Consider the following 21,251-nt stretch of genomic DNA (forward strand, 5'->3'; position numbering starts at 1 on the left):
TTTTGCGACAAAATCAGAAAAAATGTGTAAGACCCGATTTTATTTTGTTGATATATTATACACTGCAAAAAGTCATTAACTAGATCAGTATAAACATCTCAATTTGAGCACAATAATCCAAATGTTAGTTGTTTTGACTAGTTAAGAAGTGCATTTGTCCTGGATTATTTCCCTTGTTCTGAGCTGTTTCTGACTCGTTTCGATACATTTCGTCCTTATTTCAGCTCATTTTCTTTGCCAATGGGGTAAGAACATTGGTCTTATCTCATTGGCAATTTTACTTTGTTATTTCAAGCGAGATTTACCCTAGAACTGGTCTGAAATGTCCTCAAACAAGCAAAGTAAACTCGGTCCGATCAGGAAAAGTGTCTAAATGAGTGAAAACCGCTCAAAACAAGAAACATTTCCTCAATTCAAGTCATTTAAGCCAATGCTTGATATTTACTTTTTGTAGTGTACCTCGTTTAGTTATTAGAAGATAAATAAATAGGAATAATTTTGATATTGAAGTTTTTCTGGGGATGCAAAACTGAGAAAAGTGGGGGGAATAATCTAATCAGTGTAATGATTAACCTTTTTATTGTGAATATTTGTTTCCAAATTAAAGTTTATATATTAAAGGCTCATTCATACTTCACAAGATGCGAGAACTTCTTGTTCTTGCACCCTGAGCCGCAAAAGGACAAAAGGAAGTCACTTTTGCCTTGTAACCATGGAAACGTTTTCTAACTGGTGACAGTTCCAGGGCGACAAGGCAAAAGTGACTTCCTTTTGTTCTGCAGCTCAGGGTGCAAGAACAGGAAGTTCTTGAGTCTTGTGACGTATAGATACAGACGGCATCTCGTCATAGAAGGGGGCGTGGCTTCGCCGAGGGGGAAAATAGAATCTTTAGAGAAACACAATTTTTCACTCTTTTTGGCCATTTTCTGGTGGAATATCAACTTATTTATCATATAAATAAAGTCAAGTGTAAATTGGGCCCATATGGATATTTTCTCACAGCAGATTGTTCAGTAGAAGTGAAAAAACGGCAGTTGTAGCTAATGCTAGCTAACCGTTAGCATTAGCCCGATGCTAACATGTAGCATCAAGTTAGCATTCTCCGTTATTCATGTATTTATGGGCTGTTGAACCACTTTTCTCCTCCCCATGTCTTTGTATCTTTATTTAGTAGAAAATTATATTCATATTTCAGCATTTGTTAAAGTAGTTTTTGAATGATTAGAGAAAATTTACATTTTTTCAATATTGTTTTCCCCCTTAACTGTTTTCAAAAATGACCATATATGGGCGATTCCAGAGATGCCGTCTGTATCTATAAACAGACGGCGCTACACGTTACTTAGCGCGGCTTTAAGTTGATAAAAACAAAAAGTGCGTTACGGTTCCCACTCATCATCCCGCCCGTTATCCACGCCGCCTCATCCAACCTCGCCCTCCTTCTCCTGCACATTAAACCCATACGGACGGAGAAAAATCCCGCTCCTTCATCTGTAGTTATCAATCAGCCGAGCACAGACGCTGACGTGCTCCCCCACTTAACCCCCGCGTGTTCCCTGAAAACAAGCGGCGCTCGTCGGGGGGGGCCGGGCGCACTTGACCTGTGGGAGGCGCACAAAGCGGATAATAGCGGAGGGGAACCCGGGGTCAGCGCGATGAAGGATGCCCACGCTAGAAAAAAAAAAGGCGAGATGGATGGAAACGCGGCCAGGTGAGGGGAGGGCAGGATGGATGGGGTTTACATGAGGCGGAGGGAAGAGAGAGAGAGAGAGGGGGAAACGCCGCCTCCCACAAGCGTTTTATCCCGGTTTTCCTCGGTAGACGCCTCAGTAAAGATGAGCAATTGGCGAAAGAGGATGGAGAAGATGAAGCGATGAAAAAGACAGCGCAGCAATCCGCTCGGTTAAACCAGGCTCAGGGCACGATGGTGAAGGATGGAGGGAGGAGGTGCAGTTTCTGTCTAAAATTATGTTCCCTTACATTACATTGATTGAAAGTTAATTTAAACGCTCATGTAAGCCAGATCTGATTGGATTATACAACTCGTGCAAATTCTGTTGTTTTTATATATTTGTTTTAAAGGGATTTTTCAAGGATTTTTGACATAGGGCCTCATTTCCTAGTTATTTTTTTTTGTAATTCATGCAGTTCTTATATTTGAAGAGTTTCGTGGCGCTAGGCTAATGCAAGGCTAGCGCATGTCTATGGTATCAGCTAGCCTGCATTAAAAACAGTGTGACCCGCTCCACAGAGCACCTGAGGCAAATCACTTATAACACCAGAATAACCATATAAATGTCTGTGTCAGAGTCATTTTAACCATTTTGCATTTAAGGGGAGACACTACAGGCAAAACTCAATTTTTCTCAGTTTTCAGGTTTTGGGCCAAATTGGTCTCTGAACATACAAGCTTTCACCCGGAAACAGAAAATATGCCTAATCTTCACAATAACATGTTTAAATATTGCGCTGATTCAATGTTCCCCCATAGACTTATATGGGAGAACGCAATTTCAAGGGCCTTTTTCTCAAAACACATTTTTCTGTCATTGTGGCGACACTATGTCCACGTCAGTCGGACCTAAAGACTTCACATTTTCCAGCCTTGGACTGAACAATATTTGGAAGATTTTTTCAGAGGGATTTTTTATTATCTAATCCCTAAGCCCCATTTATTGAGTTTTGAATGTCAAAAAAATAAGGCGAAAATTACATTTTTACAAATTTTTCCACTAAAAAACAGCTTATTTTAAAACTAAACAAGAAATCCTAAATCCCCTCTGAGAAAGTCTTGGTAACTCATTCATCAATAAAATGAAACCATAAATTTGAATGTCGCTCTATCCATTATTCAGATTTCGCCGCCGAAAAGATGGGAAATTTGGGGCATTTTTAGGCATAAAACACCTTGTTCTTATATGAAAAGATCAAATGACAGAAAACTTGCCATGTATTTTTTCTCACATTTATGCCAGTGATCGACAGCAACAGTTTCAAATTGATATCTGTAAATATACATTTTTTCCCTATTCACCTGCAGTGTCTCGCCTTAAGTAGATTTGACTTTAGGAAAAGAGGGTGAGCGTGATCTCTGTATCCTGCATTATGAATTACACAAATTACTCTTTTCTGGAGAAGGACAAGTGAGTTTAATGCAGGCTAGCTGATACCATAGAAATGCGCTAGCCTAGCACAAGCCTAGCGCCACGAAACTCTTCAAATATAAGAACTGCATGAATTACAAAAAAATATATATCTCCAGAAATCAGCAACACTCTGGATAACGAGGAAATGAGGCCCTATGTCAAAAATCCTGAAATATCCCTTTAATTTGCATTCACTGTTCATACGTTTCTGCTAATAACATGGGGGGACATCATCAATATTTATCTTTTTTTTCTTCTCCTCTTTTATTGAAAACGGTCTGTGCTTTTGGGTTTTCCAAGACGATCAGACCATAATACATCCTAACTGATTTACACTGAAGGGTTCGATCGTCATTTCAAGACAGCGGGAAGCAAAACAGACTGATTAAGTGGCTCTCGTGCCAATTACAGCCTCAAAGTCACATCGAACACTTGATTGAATCTGATCTCGCACTCCTCACAGCCCCGTTATTTGATCCGAGGCTCATTTTCATGCTGTTGTTCGTTCTATATATATATATATGCTAATTTGATGTAATGCAATGATTGATACTGTGTGTGCACCGTTCCTAATTGAATAGTGCGATATTCCCAGAAGGCCATTTTCTCATTAAGTCGCCGGTGGGGAATATTATTAATCAGAGACAGACAACATCTCACATTGTGCATGGCCAGGCTTGAACTCTTTTGTTTGTCTTATTTTCTGAAAAGCGTAATTTAGTGCATGGGAAGCGTATTTTGCTCACACAAATAACGTTGAGTTCAAACCGGGTCCGAGACAGGGATGTTTTGTCTCATTCTTAAGCACATTTAAGCACTCGAAGCTAGCGGGTAGCATGAAGCTAGCACTAGCGTCATGGTTACCGTCATGGTTACCAGTCTCCGGCATTCATTCATTTATGGGCTGTACCCTTATTTAGTGGTAAATACAGCCATAATTCAGCATTTGTTAAAGTAGTGGTGTTGTAGAGTTGTTTTTCCTCGCTTTGTTTCTCCTCTGGCAGCTTTGTCGTACAGTATCTATCGTCACGGCAACAGTTTTCCTCTATATATGTCACTTCCTGCCCCTGTTCTATAAGTAAGTGAAATAATAAACCAAAAAATGTGAAAGTAGTGAAAACTTTGAGCAAAATCTCAGTATAATTAGTAAGTACAATTGTGTTAACTTGTTATCCTGCCAGTTTATGGTTAGAGTTAAAGTTGGGGTCAGCAATTATGCATATCCAAATCTCAAAGCGCATTGACAGGAAAGCTTACAGACTATATGCTAGTGCGATTCCTCATTTGAAAGCCAAGACCTTCTAGTTTCACGTTTGCCGCCCCTAACTAATCGCAGCCTTAATCCCGTAGACTAAAACCTAACCCCACCCCCTTGGTCAAGTAACAGGTTCCAATTCAGTCTCATGCAGTGGTGCCCAAAGTGCGGTCCGGGGGCCAAATATGGCGCTCAGACCAATTTTTGGTGACCCTCAGGCTTCTTATTGAATTGCCTTAGCCAAAGACGGTACTGTTTATGAAAATAGTTTGGACCCCCTTGGTCTAATGTGACATATGCACTTTAAAACTCTCAATGGCGGAGGTAGATGCTTAAAGGAGGACATTCCAAAGTTTGGGCCCCGGTGTAGCAATTTCAAACTACCCCCCATTCACCTTACTCCCCGGTACTTTGAAATTGATTTCAGACTGCCGGGGGTAACCTGAAACTGATTTCAAGTTACCCCCCCCTGATTTCAGATTACCCCTGCCGCAATATGTATTGTTTGTTTGGCACGGCTGTGTTAAATAGAAAATGCCCGGATGTTGATTGCTAATAATAGCTACAACTCTCGTAACTTTTCATCTGGTAAGGTTAGCTTTAGTTCGTAAACTCCACTATCCTTAAGGTTAGGGCTAAGGTAAGGTTAGCTTTAGTTCATAAACTCCACTATCCTTAAGTTTAGGGCTAAGGTAAGGTTAGCTTTAGTTCGTAAACTCCACTATCCTTAAGTTTAGGGCTAAGGTAAGGTTAGCTCTAGTTCGTAAACTCCACTATCCTTAAGGTTAGGGCTAAGGTAAAGTTAGCTTTAGTTCGTAAACTCCACTATCCTTAAGTTTAGGGCTAAGGTAAGGTTAGCTCTAGTTCGTAAACTCCACTATCCTTAAGTTTAGGGCTAAGGTAAGGTTAGCTTTAGTTCGTAAACTCCACTATCCTTAAGTTTAGGGCTAAGGTAAGGTTAGCTCTAGTTCGTAAACTCCACTATCCTTAAGTTTAGGGCTAAGGTAAGGTTAGCTTTAGTTCATAAACTCCACTATCCTTAAGTTTAGGGCTAAGGTAAGGTTAGCTTTAGTTCGTAAACTCCACTATCCTTAAGTTTAGGGCTAAGGTAAGGTTAGCTCTAGTTCGTAAACTCCACTATCCTTAAGTTTAGGGCTAAGGTAAGGTTAGCTCTAGTTCGTAAACTCCACTATCCTTAAGTTTAGGGCTAAGGTAAGGTTAGCTTTAGTTCGTAAACTCCACTATCCTTAAGTTTAGGGCTAAGGTAAGGTTAGCTCTAGTTCGTAAACTCCACTATCCTTAAGTTTAGGGCTAAGGTAAGGTTAGCTTTAGTTCGTAAACTCTACTATTCTTAAGGTTAGGGCTAAGGTAAGGTTAGCTCTAGTTCGTAAACTCCACTATCCTTAAGTTTAGGGCTAAGGTAAGGTTAGCTTTAGTTCGTAAACTCTACTATTCTTAAGGTTACGGCTAAGGTAAGGTTAGCTTTAGTTCGTAAACTCCACTATCCTTAAGTTTAGTGCTATGGGAAGGTTAGCTTTAGTTCGTAAACTCCACTGTCCTTAAGGTTAGGGCTAAGGTAAGGTTAGCTTTAGTTCGTAAACTCCACTATCCTTAAGGTTACGGCTCCAACCGCAGTTCCTGTGAGGTATCTTATGGATGCAGAAAGCAGTTGAGGGGGGGTAATCTGAAATCAGGGGGGGTAGCTTAAAATAGCGTTCATCTTACCCCCGGGGGTAACTTGAAACTGATTTCAAATGACCAGGGGGTAGCCTGAAATGGGGGGTAGTTTAAAACCTTTACACCGGGACTAAAAACGCTCTGGCTTTTACCCCTGGCTCACATTAACTACGGTCCGGGTTCGGTCCGGGTTCGGTCCAGGTTCGGTCCGGGTTCGGTGACACTGCCCCACAGAAATGTTACGCTCGTGTACAGGTGGTAGACGAGTCCAGATAAGTAGTGAGTAGACACAGATTTTATTTTGAAATACACCGGATCTTCTTTTCTCACGAGACATGACTTCCTGTTTGGCTCGTGTTTTTCTGTCAACTTGATCCGCAGGGCTCCGGCAAAAATAGACTTCATGCGGTTACCGGACCCGGACTTTGCGGAGCAGTTTGAGTGTGCAACATTGGTTTTAATAACTTTCTAAGATCGCCGAGACCTTAAAGGGATATTTCAGGATTTTTGACATAGGGCCTCATTTCCTAGTTATCCAGAGTGTTGCTGATTTCTGGAGATATTTTTTTTTGTAATTCATGCAGTTCTTATATTTGAAGAGTTACGTGGTGCGAGGCTTGTGCTAGGCTAGCACATTTCTATGGTATCAGCTAGCCTGCATTAAAAACAGTCTTACCCGCTCCACAGAGCACCTGAGGCAAATCACTTATAACACCAGACTAACCATATAAGTGTCTGTGTCCATAGAGTGTGAGCTGGGCGCTTGTCTCATACAGGTTCAAAGCAAAAAGCTTGACCCACCACGTCCAAAAGATACACTGGTAACAGGCCCTTCAATGATTTCAAAACCAACCATCATTTTGAATTGGATTCTTAAGGACACAGGGAGCCAATGAAGAGACTGGAACGATGTGGTCCAAGTGCCTGTCAGAAAGCATGTAAGTGACGAATGGATACAGCGAGAATTACAAAGTCCTCACTGTCACTGGGGTGAAAAATTGTACTGAAATCTTACATTCTAACAACTTCAAGCCATATTATATATCCATTTTACTTTTTTTTTTTTTTTTTTTTTATTGACATAAAACACAGCTTACAAATAGCACATAGACAAAGGGAAGACACATAAGGGTAGGGTACATATTTGATTATTCGTTCTTGGGTTCTGCGTGGATGTGTGGTGTGTGTGCTGAGTAGGTGTGCAATATGAGTAAGAGAGAAAACACAACAAAAAAGATGAAAGCAAATAATAAATCATGGGAAACAAATCGTGGAACATGAAAAATGATGATAGTAACAAATAATAGTAAGGACACAATAATAATGAGGTAAAGGTAAACTGAATGGGGTAATGAACATGAGGAAGGGTAAACATTCAAGATTGGAGGAAGAAAAGGGAGAGAACAAACAGGAAACTACAATATTAAGTTCTGCCCACCCCCACCTGCATCTCTGTCCTTGTGTGGTGCATTAAAAACTTTGTGGTATGTGGTGCAGTTAAAAACTCATAGGGTAGTACATGATGCAGGTGGGGGAGCCTTATTCCAGAGCTCCTTAATGTTTTATTTTATAAAATATAAAATAATTCATTTGTTTATTATTGTTATTATTATTATTATTGACTGGCCTCCTTTCTTCCTCTTTTTATTTGTAAAATTATGATTCGGCCTATGATACTAATGATACTTAACATGATTTACCATGATTTACCAACGTGGAATTTGTTATATAAGAAATAATAGTAATAATAATAATAATATAAATAATAGTTGTAGTAATTGTAATAGTAATAATAATAATAATAGTAATAATCATAATAATATAATCACATTATAGTCATAGAGTAATGATACGAATATATGCAAACAAAATGATACAGATAACTCAATATAAAAATACAAACAAGACATATAAAATGAGATATATAAAATAAATAGAGGGATTTGAAGACAAGGAAGACAAAGTAACAAAAGGATAAATAATAATTATAATAAAATTAAATAAGTAAAACTAAATAAATAAATAAATAAATAATGTATGTTCATAGGAAGAGATAATAACAGTTTACAATTTAGAGGAGTCGTGTAGTGATGTAGTAATCGATGACCAGAGGCAGACGGGTTCTATAGTGGGATGGTTGGGACAATTTTGTGGGTTCTCTAATGATATATGTTCACTCAACATGTTTTTCCACATTGCAATGTTTATTTTTAACCTTGATTTCCAATTCATGAGGATAGTTTTCTTGGCGATGGTTAGCGCTACCAGTAGGATGTTTTTATTTGGTTGTGTGGTACCTAGCTGAGTAAGCTCACCAAGTAAGCAAAGGGAGGGGGACATTGGGATGTGGCAGCCTAGAAGTGAAGAGATGGAAGATGTGACTGTTTTCCAGAATTGTAAAATGGGTGGGCAAAACCAAAGGGCATGGGTATAGGTGTCCGGTGTATTTTGAGTGCAATTGGTGCAAGTGTCCGATGAAAAACCCATTCTGAACATTCTATGGCCTGTGTAGTGTGTTCTATGTACAATTTTATATTGGATTAGCTGTAAATTTGTGTTTTTTGTCATTGAGAAGATGTTTTGACAGATTTGAGTCCAGGAGTTGGCATCGAGAGCAAAACCTAGGTCTTCTTCCCATTTGATTGAAGGGACGGAAATTGATTTGTCAGCCTGTAATATAGTTCTGTATATCTTTGAGAGACGTTTTTTCGTTGTGATAATGTTAACTATTTCTGATGTTAATGGAGGGAGATTTAAGTTGATGGTAGTGGTTGTAAATGCGGAGGTGATGGATGATTTAAGCTGAAGGTATTTGAAAAATTGTTTGCTCTCGATGTCATACTCCTGGACTAAATAGGAAAAAGGGACCAGTTTACTGTGGTGTATGATGTGTTTTAAGTGAGTGATACCTTTTTCTGCCCATGTAGTGAAGTTAACTGTTTTTTTGTTGCAGAGGAAGTCAGGGTTCTGCCAAATTGGAGTGTGATCTGATGGAGTTATGTTAGTGTTAGTTATTTTGTGGAATCTCCACCAGGCCGTCAGAGTCAAAGATATTGTCAGTGATTTGAAGGGGGGGTATTTTTTGATTGATTGACTGAGGAACGGAAGATCTGAAATTCTAAATGGATTGCATAAAGTTTGCTCGATATCTAACCATATATTGTCTGAATTTTGAGGGTGAATCCATTTGAGGATGTATTGTAGTTGGTTCGCAATTGAGTAAAGACTGAAGTTCGGAGCTGTAAGTCCTCCTCTGGTTTTCGATTTTTGCAATGTACTTAACTTAATGCGTGGCGGTTTGCTTTTCCAGTAAAATTTTGAAACTGCTGAATCTAAAGTTGTGAACCAGGATGTAGGGGGGTGAGTTGGAATCATACTAAACAGATAATTGATTTTGGGGAGGATCATCATTTTAACAGTATTTATTCTGCCGATGAGAGAGAGAGGTAAATTCAACCAGCGGAGAAGATTGTCGTTTATTGTTTTAAGTAGGGGAGTGAAGTTGAGGTTTATCAATTCTGACAGCCTGGAGGAGACCCTCACACCCAGGTAAGTAATATGGTTTGTGCAGATAGGGATAGGGGGTGTGTAGGCTGTCACATCCCAAAGGTCTTTTTGGAGGGGAAGAATTGAAGACTTGTGCCAGTTGATGTTATCCATTTTACAGCACGAATAATTGTCGTCCAAACTGAGCTTGTTGAACGCCAATAGCTACCACAGGAAGATCATTTTGGATTTGCTTTTTTTGACGGCCCAAACCTGAGCAAGACTCTCTCGTCCCTCTCCCCCCGGTGAGAACAGCGGGGTTTTCTGTCAGGTAGAAACGAGGGAAGAATGTGCTGAGGAGGAGCGCCGGCGTCTGGGAGGCCATTATTTCTGAAGAGGAGAGTGACACAGCACCTTTTTACGGCTGAGATCCCGCCTGGAGCTCCGCGCAGTTCGGCCCGACCCGGAGTGATGGCGGCAAACTTTTACAGTGTCGAGGATTCATCTGCCCGGGCTGACCTCATCGCCGAACTGTACTCGAGTCAGCCACTGCGAAGGGAGGATTCATCACTAAAGATAGATCATCTCTTGGAAATAGACGTAGATAGTGGGCAATGCTGTTGACAAATGACAAGGAACTACATCTTACTCTGGAACTTTTTTTGATCTCGGTGCATTATGGTTGGTCGTCCGCAGCGAGCTTTCGGTGCTTGGTCTAAATTGTGGACGGACAAACAAGGCTGCAGCGGGGAAGGAATCGAGAATTAATAAAGGCCAATCTATCCAGTCAAAGTGTAAGCACCCAAGAAGACAAGGAGGTTTTTGAGGTCATCAGCTGGACAGGATCGCTTGTGTTAAGGGCAATTCGACTCTCATTCAAAATGCTTTTTCACACTCATCTGTTCACCCTGGTTGGTTTTAAAGACATAGGGTCATTGAGTTCTGCGTGACCCAACAGCCTTTGGTTTCTCAGGACAATAGTTAATGAGTGAAACTGGCTTTAGGGTAAAAGAAACCAATGTGGATCTATGGCAGCTTAGTTCAAATCAGCGTGATTAAGTGTGGAGAAGTCCTTGGAAGAAAGGCGAAACATCCTACACTGAAACTATACCAACCTTTGACTTTGAGAACATTTACTGATGTGATAGTGTTTTGTTTTTTCTCAAAAAAGCTGCATCACAGTAGCCTGGCTACACCAGACTAAAATCACAAGTGATATTTAGTCTGGGGACACCAATTCATTTTCTCGTAGGAGAGGTGTGGTTTACGATCGTCCATAGTCGTTTATTGGGCGATACAAAAAAAAAAAGTCTATCTTGCGTCTGCACGAGGCGACAGCCAATCGTATCATCTATGAGATGACGTATGACGTACCCGCTGTAAACTTTTGAACTAAACTATTTAGAACAAGGTCTAAAGCTTGATCGAAAAATACCATCACGTCTGCTGCTGTCATATTGGATCCGCAAATAAACTACAAACTTCCATATATCGAATAGGTCGTCATCGTCTTGCCGTCCCTCCTCGTTCTGTGATTGGTTCCCAAATCCATGCGAAAATTTCGACCATGGTCCCCAGGCTGCTGTGCAGTTCCAAATGATTCGAGCGCACGGCGTTAGCCAGGTTAGCATCACAGACTAAATTAAACATGACTTGCAAAGATGAGAAGCTTCTGCCACCAGGATTTTTTATTTTTTTTTACAATTATGGCCTTTCTGTGGCCCCAGATATAAAAAAGTAAACCCACATATGCTGTACTTTAGGCACAGTTTACACAGCAACAAAACGGCAGTACGTTGGAAGCCTGGCCAAACAAATATCATAAGTTATATTTAGTCTGGGAACCACCAATTCATTTTCTCGTAGGAGAGGTGTGGTTTACGATCGTCCATAGCCGTTTTTTGGGCGCTACGTATGTCTGTTATGTGTCTGCATGTAGCCACAGCCAATCGTATCAATTGTATCCGATGACGTATGACGTACCTGCTGTAAACTTTCGGGCAGAACTATTTAGAACATGGTCTGAAGCTTGATTGAAAGATGGCGTTGCGTCTGCTGCTGTCATGTTGGATTCCTAAATAAACCTTTTTTTTTTTTTTTCGTAAACAAACTACAAGCTTCTGTATGTCGAATAGTATCGTCTTGCCATCCCTCGTCGTTCTGTGATTGGTCCCCAAATCCATGCGAAGATGTCAGCCATGATCCCCAGGCTGCTGTGAAGTTTGAAGGCTAGTACGTTGGTATCGGACGCACATATCTTTTACACAACAGCGCACATCGTATTGCCTGACACTCGGCCTCACTGAACACTTCAGAGGAGGTAGTTCCATGCCTCAGTGAGACGCCATTCTCAGCTACTCTGCTTCTTGTGAACTGCAGAACACAGGCAGCCCTGTCCAACCACTGACTGCCTAAACTCACAGTCTCATTATATTGTGTTGTGAAGCTTCTCACATTTATATTTAGTCAAAAACGGCTAGGAGTTGCCTTAAAGGGATATTTTAGGATTTCTGACATAGCGCCTCATTTCCTAGTTATCCAGAGTGTTGTTGATTTCTGGAGATTTTTTTTGTGCTTTAATTCATGCAGTCCTTATATTTGAAGAGTTTAGTGATACTAGGCTAGTACTAGGCTAGCACATGTCTATGGTAACTAGTAGCCTGCATTAAAAACCTCTTCAAAATCATGGGCTCGTCCTCCAAACGTTGCCATATCTGATTTGTAGAAAGCTCCTTGATGAATTCCATGTGTACTAATGCGGCCGCAGGTAAACAAACTACTGTAGATCCGGTAACCGAGCAGATCACTCCGCCGCTGCGTAGCTACAACCAGGAAGCTGATGCTGCTCAAATATAAGTTATTTTAAATGCAAAATGGTTTTATTTCCAAAACAATTCAGTCGACACAGACATTTATATGGGTTAGTCTGGTGTTATAAGTGATTTGCCTCAGGTGCTCCGTGCTTGGGTCAGACTGTTTTTTTCATGCAGGCTACTAGTTACCATAGACATGCACTAGCCTACCACTAGCATCACTTTGTTCCATATGTGACTGCTCTTATTTAACCCAACCGTTCCCTTCCATTTTCCCCACAGATCACCCCGCTGCGAGGCCCCAGAGAGGGCGGCACCCTGGTGACGATCCGCGGCGAAAACCTGGGTCTGGATTTCAAGGAGATCGAGGGGAACGTGAAGGTGGCGGAGGTGGAGTGCACCCCGATACGAGAGGGCTACATCCCGGCCGAACAGTGGGTTCCTTATCCGACAGCTTCGCCTCCGTTTTCGTTATCAGCCGTTGGATAATTTCAGCGCGAGATGGAAAAAGCGGGTTCGGTGCCAGCGTTTTTCTGAGCAGATGCGAGCCCGACAGAAAAGCTGGATTTTTTTTTTTTAGGTCATATGTAAATTGATGGCGTGTTTTTCCGCAGGCTGGCAGTATGCAGGTAGTGGCAGAGACAGCTCAGTAATGCGTGGTTTGTCTGGTTTGTTCAGCTTTTAACGTTGGGTTAGCTTCATTTATGCAAAGCGGATTGTGGCAGACGACAACTGCGTGCTGGAGTGTTTTCATATGTGGAATATATTCATAACTCCGACGTTTTTTTCAATTCTCACTATGTTAAATAAGAGCCACATACTGTAGCTGAGGTGATGAGAAACATAGGGGTTAGTATTAAGGGGAGACACTGCAGGTGAATAGGGAAAAAATGTATATTTACAGATATCAATTTGAAACTGTTGCTGTCGATCACTGGCATAAATGTGAGAAAAAAATACATGGCAAGTTTTCTGTCATTTTATCTTTTCATATAAGAACAAGGTGTTTTATGCCTAAAAATGCCCCAAATTTCCCATCTTTTCGGCGACGAAATCTGAATAATGGATAGAGCTACATTCAAATTTATGGTTTCATTTTATTGATAAATGAGTTGCCAAGACTTTTTCAGAGGGGATTTTGGATTTCTTGTCTAGTTTTAAATTAAGCTGTTTTTTAGTGGACAAATTTGTAAAAAATTAATTTTCTCCTTATTTTTTGACATTCAAAACTCAATAAATGGGGCTAGGGATTTGATCAGTGGTTTCGTCATTTTTTGTACATTTTTTGTAAATTTTTCGTCATTTTTTGTCACTTTCTGACATTTTTTTTGTCAACTTTTGTGACATTTTTGCCACTTTTTCATAATTTTTTCTTCATTTTTGTGTCAATTTTTTGTTATCTTTGTAAAAATTTTTGTCCTTTTTTTGTACATTTTTTCTGACATTTTTGCCACTTTTTCATAATTTTTTCGTCAATTTTTTGTACATTTTTCGTCAATTTTTGTCAATTTTTCGTCACTTTTTTGTCACTTTCTGTCATTTTTTTGTCCCTTGTCAATTTTTTGTCACATTTTTTCGTCATTTTTTGGTCAATTTTTAGTACATTTTCCGTCAGTTTTCTGTCAAGTTTTTGTCAGTCCCTTGTCCAAGTTTTCTCACCCCTTTGTCATTGTCATTTGTATTTTCTGTTGCCGGGTGAAAGCTTGTACGTTCAGAGACCAATTTGGCCCAAAACCTGAAAACTGAAAAAAATTGAGTTCTGCCTGTAGTGTCTCCCCTTAAACAGTTCAAAAGCCATTCAGATGAGAAAAACCTCGTCCTTTTATTTAACTAGAAAACTCATTAGCTTCAGATTAATGATGAAAACATTACGCTCGTATTGTTTTGCTCAGAGTTAATCTGACGTGGGTGTTGTTTCCCTGTAGGATCGTATGTGAGATGGGTAAAGCAGAGACCAGCCAGTACACAGGAAACGTCCAGGTCTGTGTGGGCGTCGGAGAGTGCCGACCGGAGTTCATGGCAAAGTCATCCAAATATTACTACTTTGTGGTGAGTTTGATGTGTTTGAGGAATCCATTACTGAAGCACAACAACACACATTTGACATAGACGTTTGATTGACGCTGTTGAACCTTTTAGCAACTTGTGCACTGAGCAAGTGCTGAAAAAGTACATGAAATAGTTTTAGTTTATTGTTTTTTGAAACAGGGACAATGTACAAAATTATTAGTCTTTACAAAAGAGGAGATGATTTGGACCAGATTTAGCTAAGCAGCTATTTTCCATCCACAGTCCCTGGACAGGTGCACTGCAAAAAGTATTTAACTAGATCAGTATAAACATCTCAATTTGAGCACAATAATCCAAATGTTTGTTGTTTTGACTTGTTAAGAAGTTGTTGGGCATTTGTCCTGGATTATTTCACTTGTTCTGAGATGTTTCTGACTCGTTTCAATACATTTCGTCCTTATTTCAGGTCATTTTCTTTGCCAATGGGGAAAGAAAATTGGTCTTATCTCATTGGCAATTTTACTTTCTTATTTCAAGCGAGATTTCCCCTAGAACTGGTCTGAAATGTCCTCAAACCAGCAAAGCAAACTTGGTCCGATCAGGAAAAGTGTCTAAATGAGTGAAAACCACTAAAAACATGATTCAAGTCATTTAAGCCAATGCTTGATATTTACTTTTTGTAGTGTGAATAATACACAAAGCATTACAATTATAATCTATGAATCTAATCTACAATAAAAATCACTATATAAAATACATTCTATACTTTTCAATCTCTACAATGTACAATACATTCATCAATGCTGACACGATTGATGATCTAAAATGTACTTTTTCAAATTTCGAGTACAACTATTAAGATCTACAGACAATTTCAGGCTGTCTGGAAGCTCATTCCACTGTTTAATGGAGCGAAGTGGGAAGGCACATTGTGCAAAGGCCGAGGATCTTTTTGGGTGACCATTGATAGTTGGGACATAGATGGATGGACTCGGGGATGTAAGGCTTTAAATACCCATGACACCGAGGGAGTGGGACGTCTTCTCAGTATGTGGGAAAGGAGGTGATGGGGGAGGTAAGCGGCTGTGCTGTAACACCAGCGAGCATTTGGGGTAGAGAAGCTTTGCTCTACCCAACATGTGGGTAGAGCTCGTTTGTCGTTTCACTTTTAAGAGTCACTTTACTTGCTAAAAATGACTGAAGGAAGAAATAAGTAGTGACCAAAATAATTACTCACGCAAGAGTAAAAAAAATGCTCCTCTTGCGCCGTGAGTAGTGAGTAACTGTTTGAAAGTAAAAGTCTGATTTACGATTTAGTAGTGATGACATGATGCAAAAATGATAGTATTTCCAAAAGAAATGCCAGAAAAACAACAAAACAATGTAATATAATATACAGTATGTTTCAAAGAATAAAAGATTCAAGATGTTTCTCTCTCATCCTTGATTGTGGAAAGGGGGGGGGGGGGGGGTGACCTGTGTATGAAAAAGGGCATGAAACACAAAGTACATCTATTTTATGTGTCAGTGTGGAGCTTTTACCACTTGAAGATTTATTCACTGTGGAATAAGTAACTTTTTACTCAAGTAAGAGTACTTCTACTTCTACTGTCTTTTATCATTGATTAGCGCTTAAAAGCTAATCGCTAGTTTTAAAAAAAAATCACGGAAATGAACTTTTTCCGAGCATTGATGTCGGGCATTTCACTCGCAATTTTGTTACTACGAGGATGACGACAGCTCACACTAAACTAAAAAACGTAGCAGTGTTTCACTAGAAAGCTGAACATTAGACAAGTAAAGAACAAATCAGCAGATTTCCGCAGTCAGGAGCGGAAGTCGGGAAGCTCGTTTTGACCCGAGTTCCTCAGTCGTTTTCGCCCGAGTTCCCGAGGACCACATGAACGCACCAAAAGTACCATATGGTAAAACTACTTTAAGAAGTGCAGTTATTTCAGAGAGTTACTCAAGTACTTGGATAAAATGTCACTGAGTATTACTGTACTCGGGGACCAAATGTCTGGCTATATCCTAGACTTTCACGTGTTTTCATTTTAAGGACATTTTTTATAATAATTCTTGTCTCTTCTCTTCTTCCTGTCATTTTGATCATGTTGTGAATCTTCTCACCTCAGATCCCGAGAATCCTCAGCATTAAGCCGAACCGCGGCCCGGTGTCAGGGGGAACCATTGTGAACATCACCGGGAGCCACTTGGACGCCGGGAGCAACGTGTCAATTATGTTCAAGGACCAGCCCTGCACTTATCTGAGGTGAGGGGGGGGGGGCGCGGCGGCGAGAGCCACAGCTGCCACAGCCGCCACTCACACGTCAACAGTCAATTAACAGCTCTGTCAAAGCCACTGTGAGTCTATCAGCGCCCGGAAACCAGCCTCAACACTTTGACCTTGGCTTTATTAGAACGCTGCAGATTGAAAGGTTCAAATAGAGCCGTTCGTTTCTGAGCGAGTCGTTCACTTCACATTTCATGATAGTGTTTTTTTTATATCATTTATTTGAAATCCACAGAAGATAAAACTCCAAGTGAAAACTACATTATATTATCTTATATAACAATGCAGCTAATTTATCGATTTTTACGGTCAATAATCACAATAGTGAGACAGTGTAGTTCGTTACAACGCTGAATGTTGAACTATGTTGAGGTATGTACTGTATGTAATGTAAGAAAACATATGTGTAGATATGTGAATGTGAACTTAAGACCATGTACACTACATGTATACATTTTGTGTACACAGCAAAATATCAATGTGTATATATATAAGAAAAAAAACACACAATTATTTTTAAATTTAGTTGGTGCGACTTATATTCAGGTGCGCTCAATGGTCCGAAAATTACAGTATTAAAGTCCAAAGAGACTTTTCCTATTTTATTACAGAAAGTATTTATAATGTAAAATAACACATTTATTTATGGTGTGCAATCGCTTTACACAAGAAAAACAACATTATAAACATCTGCAAAACTGTAGCAACAAAGTAATATCTTTGAAAGTAACAACATGGAGAAGATATAAAACTGTGAGCTTTGATTATTTTATTGAACAGCATTAAAAAGATCAAAGTTTAAGTCCTGTATCTTCCTTTCACAATCTTCTAATCATTGTCACGTCTTTGCTTATACCGTGTAATACCGTAAATTCTCTAATACTGGCCTGTATTCCAATAGCGGCCGGGTCTCTGACAGAGGCCGGGTTCGCGGCTGGCGGAGGCAAATTAAAGCCGGAAATAGAAACTATAGCGGTAGAAATATTCCCCATGTTAGGAATTAAGTTGTAAAAGTTAACAAACGGGAACCCGGGCCGAGGGGGACGCTGCGGAGGAGCTGATCCGAGCGTAACTTTGACACAGATTTAGCCACTTTTCAAACCTCCTGTGACTATTTGTGGAAACAGGGTAAGTAACAAATGTTTATGACCCTCCAGGGTTTTAGTAAAGTCACCATCGCGTCTTCAAAGCACGTCCAGCTGCTCCGTGTGCAGGTCAGTCCCACGCCTCAAAATAACTCCTCCCATCAGCGCGAGCGTCTCGTCTTCTCTCGGGTCAGTCTCATGATCGATCACAAACACAAACGCTCCGTCTAAACTCGCCTTTTACACAAGATAACAACAAATAATCCGGTCCGCGGTAAAAACGAAACAGAAACCTGCAGTGACACTGATGTCAAAGCTCCGCTAACAGTAACGAAACACTTCCTGTTGTCCCGACAAAATAAAAGCCGTCAAAGTTCCAGCCGCTGGGAGAGGGTTTGAAATGTTAATTAATAAATGAACCTAATATTTTAGGTGCAAATGGACACAAATCTCGTTTTTCTTCGTTTTCCTGGTCGTCCGTTTTGCTCAAATAGAAATAAAGGCCTGTCTCTAATTGTGGCCTGGTTCCAATAAAGGCCTGGTCCTGATGCCCTTGAGTAAATAAAGGCCCCGGCCTATATTAGAGCATTTACAGTGCTTGTTTTTATGTGGAATGTCTAATGCTTCGTCTCGTCCCTGAAGGAGAGGAGGCTTATGGCTGACCTGTCGAACCTACGCTTCCCTGCACGGCTATGGAAACGTGTCCGTGTCTGTGAGCATAGACCGGGCTCACCTCCAGAAAGACCTCCGCTTTGAGTACGTCGAAGACCCCACCATCACCAAGATCGAGCCGGAGTGGAGCATCTACAGGTACGGGGGGCGAAACACACAACAGAGAGCAGACGTGTGGTTAGTTTTAGTGCGACACTGCCGGTATGAAAACATCTTCTCTTTGCAGCGGGCACACGCCGGTGACGGTGACGGGAACGAACCTGGACATCATTCAGACGCCCCTGATCCGAGCCAAGTACAACGGGCATGAGACGCTTAATGTAAGTCACCATTTTAAAATGCAAAACACAAAAACGTATCGAGATAATACGAGGCACAAATCAATAAACTGGAGTGTTGTGGACAAGATCTGTTTCTGAATACCGTATTTTCCGGACTATATGTCGCACTGTGTTTCATAGTTTGGCAGGAGTCTTATTTTTTCCTTTTTTTTTTAAATTGCTTTGTATCAGTGTTAATTTTGACAACATATTTTAATTTAGTTTTAGTCTTTTGACGAAAATGTAGTTCGATTTTAGTCTAGTTTATGTCGACTAAAATTGCAAGTAAATTTAGTCGACTAAATTTAAGACGAATTTAGTCGACTTTGCATTTATAATATTAATTATAATCATATTTAATGTTGTTCCTCTGCTTCATGGAGCTGCTCCACATGAACAAAGCTCAGAGCTGATCCTTTAGCTCAGAATCTACATGATCTGAGGCTCTTTCAGACGCTCAATAGAAGTTTGGATGATTTTAGTCTCTCCTTTTCATTTTTATTTAGTCTTATTTTAGTCGTAGTACATTTTAATCATAGTTTTAGTCTCATGAAAAACTTTTAATTTAGTTTTAGTCCAATTTTAGTCGTCAAAAATATAACTTTGACTAAAATTAAGACTAAATATTAAAAAATTAACACTGGTATGTATAATTTTACATGCTGCTAGAGGCACTTCAGGCTAATCGAGCAGCAGAAAGAAAGTTTGATGTGGGCGAGAAGCGGAGGTTAGAGAAGAAAACAGAACAAAGCTAAAAGCTCGATGGCCACAGCTCGAGGAACGAGTTTGCAAATGAGAGCTTGAAAAAAACGTGCTGCCGGGAGAGGCTTGTCGACGGTGCAGGGCGTTGTCAAGGCGACCGAGGATAAAGATTTCAATGGATTTAGTGATTTGGAGTGAGATCTTTATGCTATCTTTGCCTGAACTGTTTGTGTGACATTAACATACCATGACCTTGACACATGTGCCGTAGGCCTATCCAGCCTGTTGTTTTTTTCTTCATTAGGCATTTTTTGGCTAGTGCGTCTTATGCTCCGGAGCAAAATACGGTAGTTTGAACTGTCTGATAACCTTCCAGACTCAACACTCTCTTGTTATTTATCCATGTTTATACCATGGTCTGGGTGAATACTGGATCCTGATTGGCTGGTGCATTATTTTGGTATAACCGCACACGTAGTCCGGTAGTTAAATCACTGGGATGTCACTCCGCTGTGGCGTCGCCATAGCAACGCATGACACAGCTGAATCAGATAAAGGCGTAATTAGTGACTGACAGGAACGTATGAGATGGATTTTGTGTTAATTTCAACGTTTTTGGCCAAAACAAAGCATTTGCTAAATGTTTGTAGAGGAGAGTGAGCAGCTAGGTTAGCTACTGTTAATAACATATGAGCTTTACTTTTCTATTGAAAACGGTTAAGGCTATTCATCATTTTCAGGCGTACATAAAATGATCCTGCATTGAAGCATATTTGTCTGGATTAGTAAAGTCAAACATAAAAGTTTCAGTTGGGGGGGCCCAGGTGTGAGCGACTCCACCGCAGCTGTTTCCATAAACAGTTGAGCTGGTTGAGCTAGCTAGCTTTAGCTTCAGGTTAAACAGCGTAAAAGTGAAATAACTCCTGCCCACGAGTGCCGCATATCGGTGTTTACTTCCAGGGAAAAGTGTTTCCGGGTTAGTCCTGTTGTGTTGTGATTCTGTGCTGATGTTGTGTCGTTGAGCCTGACTGAGATCCTCGTAATAGCTGCGGAGAATGACTCGCTCTGAGACCAGCCTTCAGTGACCGGCTAATAACCCACACAAAATAGTCCCGTAGTCTGGCATATTTAGTGAGTTTTGTCAATGAAGAAAACATTTATTATAAATGTTAGGTTTGTGGGACCCTGGTATAAGCGGATTAAACAACGAGGAGCTGCGTTAGACGTTATAATGCAGGAGTAACTCCACTCCACTGTGTCGGGCGTTATAACCATCTAATGCACGGCTCCTCGTTGTTTAATCCATACTTGGTGTTGTACTGGAGACTATACTGGCTTGTGAATGCTTGTACTTAATTCATCAAATGCAATTACAGTAAATCCTAATATTGTACTGTCTAGTCTTGTCATTCCGTCTTTCTCTTGGATGGATATTTTAAGCAATCTTGCAGTTATTCTCTTTTAAAGTGGTGCCGGAGCCGTGTCGAGGCAAATGGGTCACGGCACCGACAGCGCACAGAAAGTGACAGTCGGTATTTGAATAGAGAGAAAGCGATCTCATTCCTCCTCGCTGAAACCAGATGTTAACAGGTTTGGCACCGAGCTCAAAGCCGCGCAGTGTGACCCTCATCAAATTCGTCTCGTGTCTTTCGAGCGCAGGTTTTCCCCCCGGGGAAACTTATACGGAGAGGGTGCCGGGACCTGACGGGAATAAAAGGGGAGCGACAAAAGCTGGGTAATGCTACCTTCATGGTCCATTTGAGGCGGGGCACGCACCGCATTTAGCATCTGT

At 40.5% G+C, this 21,251-nt stretch overlaps 1 protein-coding gene across 2 annotated transcripts in view; it reads left to right on the forward strand.

The window, feature by feature from the left end:
• The window catches only part of plxna4 (plexin A4), a 478,637-nt gene that overhangs the window by 346,604 nt on the left and 110,782 nt on the right, over nt 1–21,251 (forward strand). For both annotated transcript variants that reach the window (XM_079552367.1, XM_079552368.1), the window contains exons 12-16: nt 12,660–12,811; nt 14,303–14,426; nt 16,523–16,659; nt 18,408–18,575; nt 18,664–18,757. In XM_079552367.1, the coding sequence (XP_079408493.1) occupies nt 12,660–12,811; nt 14,303–14,426; nt 16,523–16,659; nt 18,408–18,575; nt 18,664–18,757 (675 nt within the window). The remainder of the gene's footprint in view (nt 1–12,659; nt 12,812–14,302; nt 14,427–16,522; nt 16,660–18,407; nt 18,576–18,663; nt 18,758–21,251) is intronic.

The sequence above is a fragment of the Gobius niger genome (assembly GCF_951799975.1).
Source record: "Gobius niger genome assembly, chromosome: 2".
Taxonomy (NCBI): domain Eukaryota; kingdom Metazoa; phylum Chordata; class Actinopteri; order Gobiiformes; family Gobiidae; genus Gobius; species Gobius niger.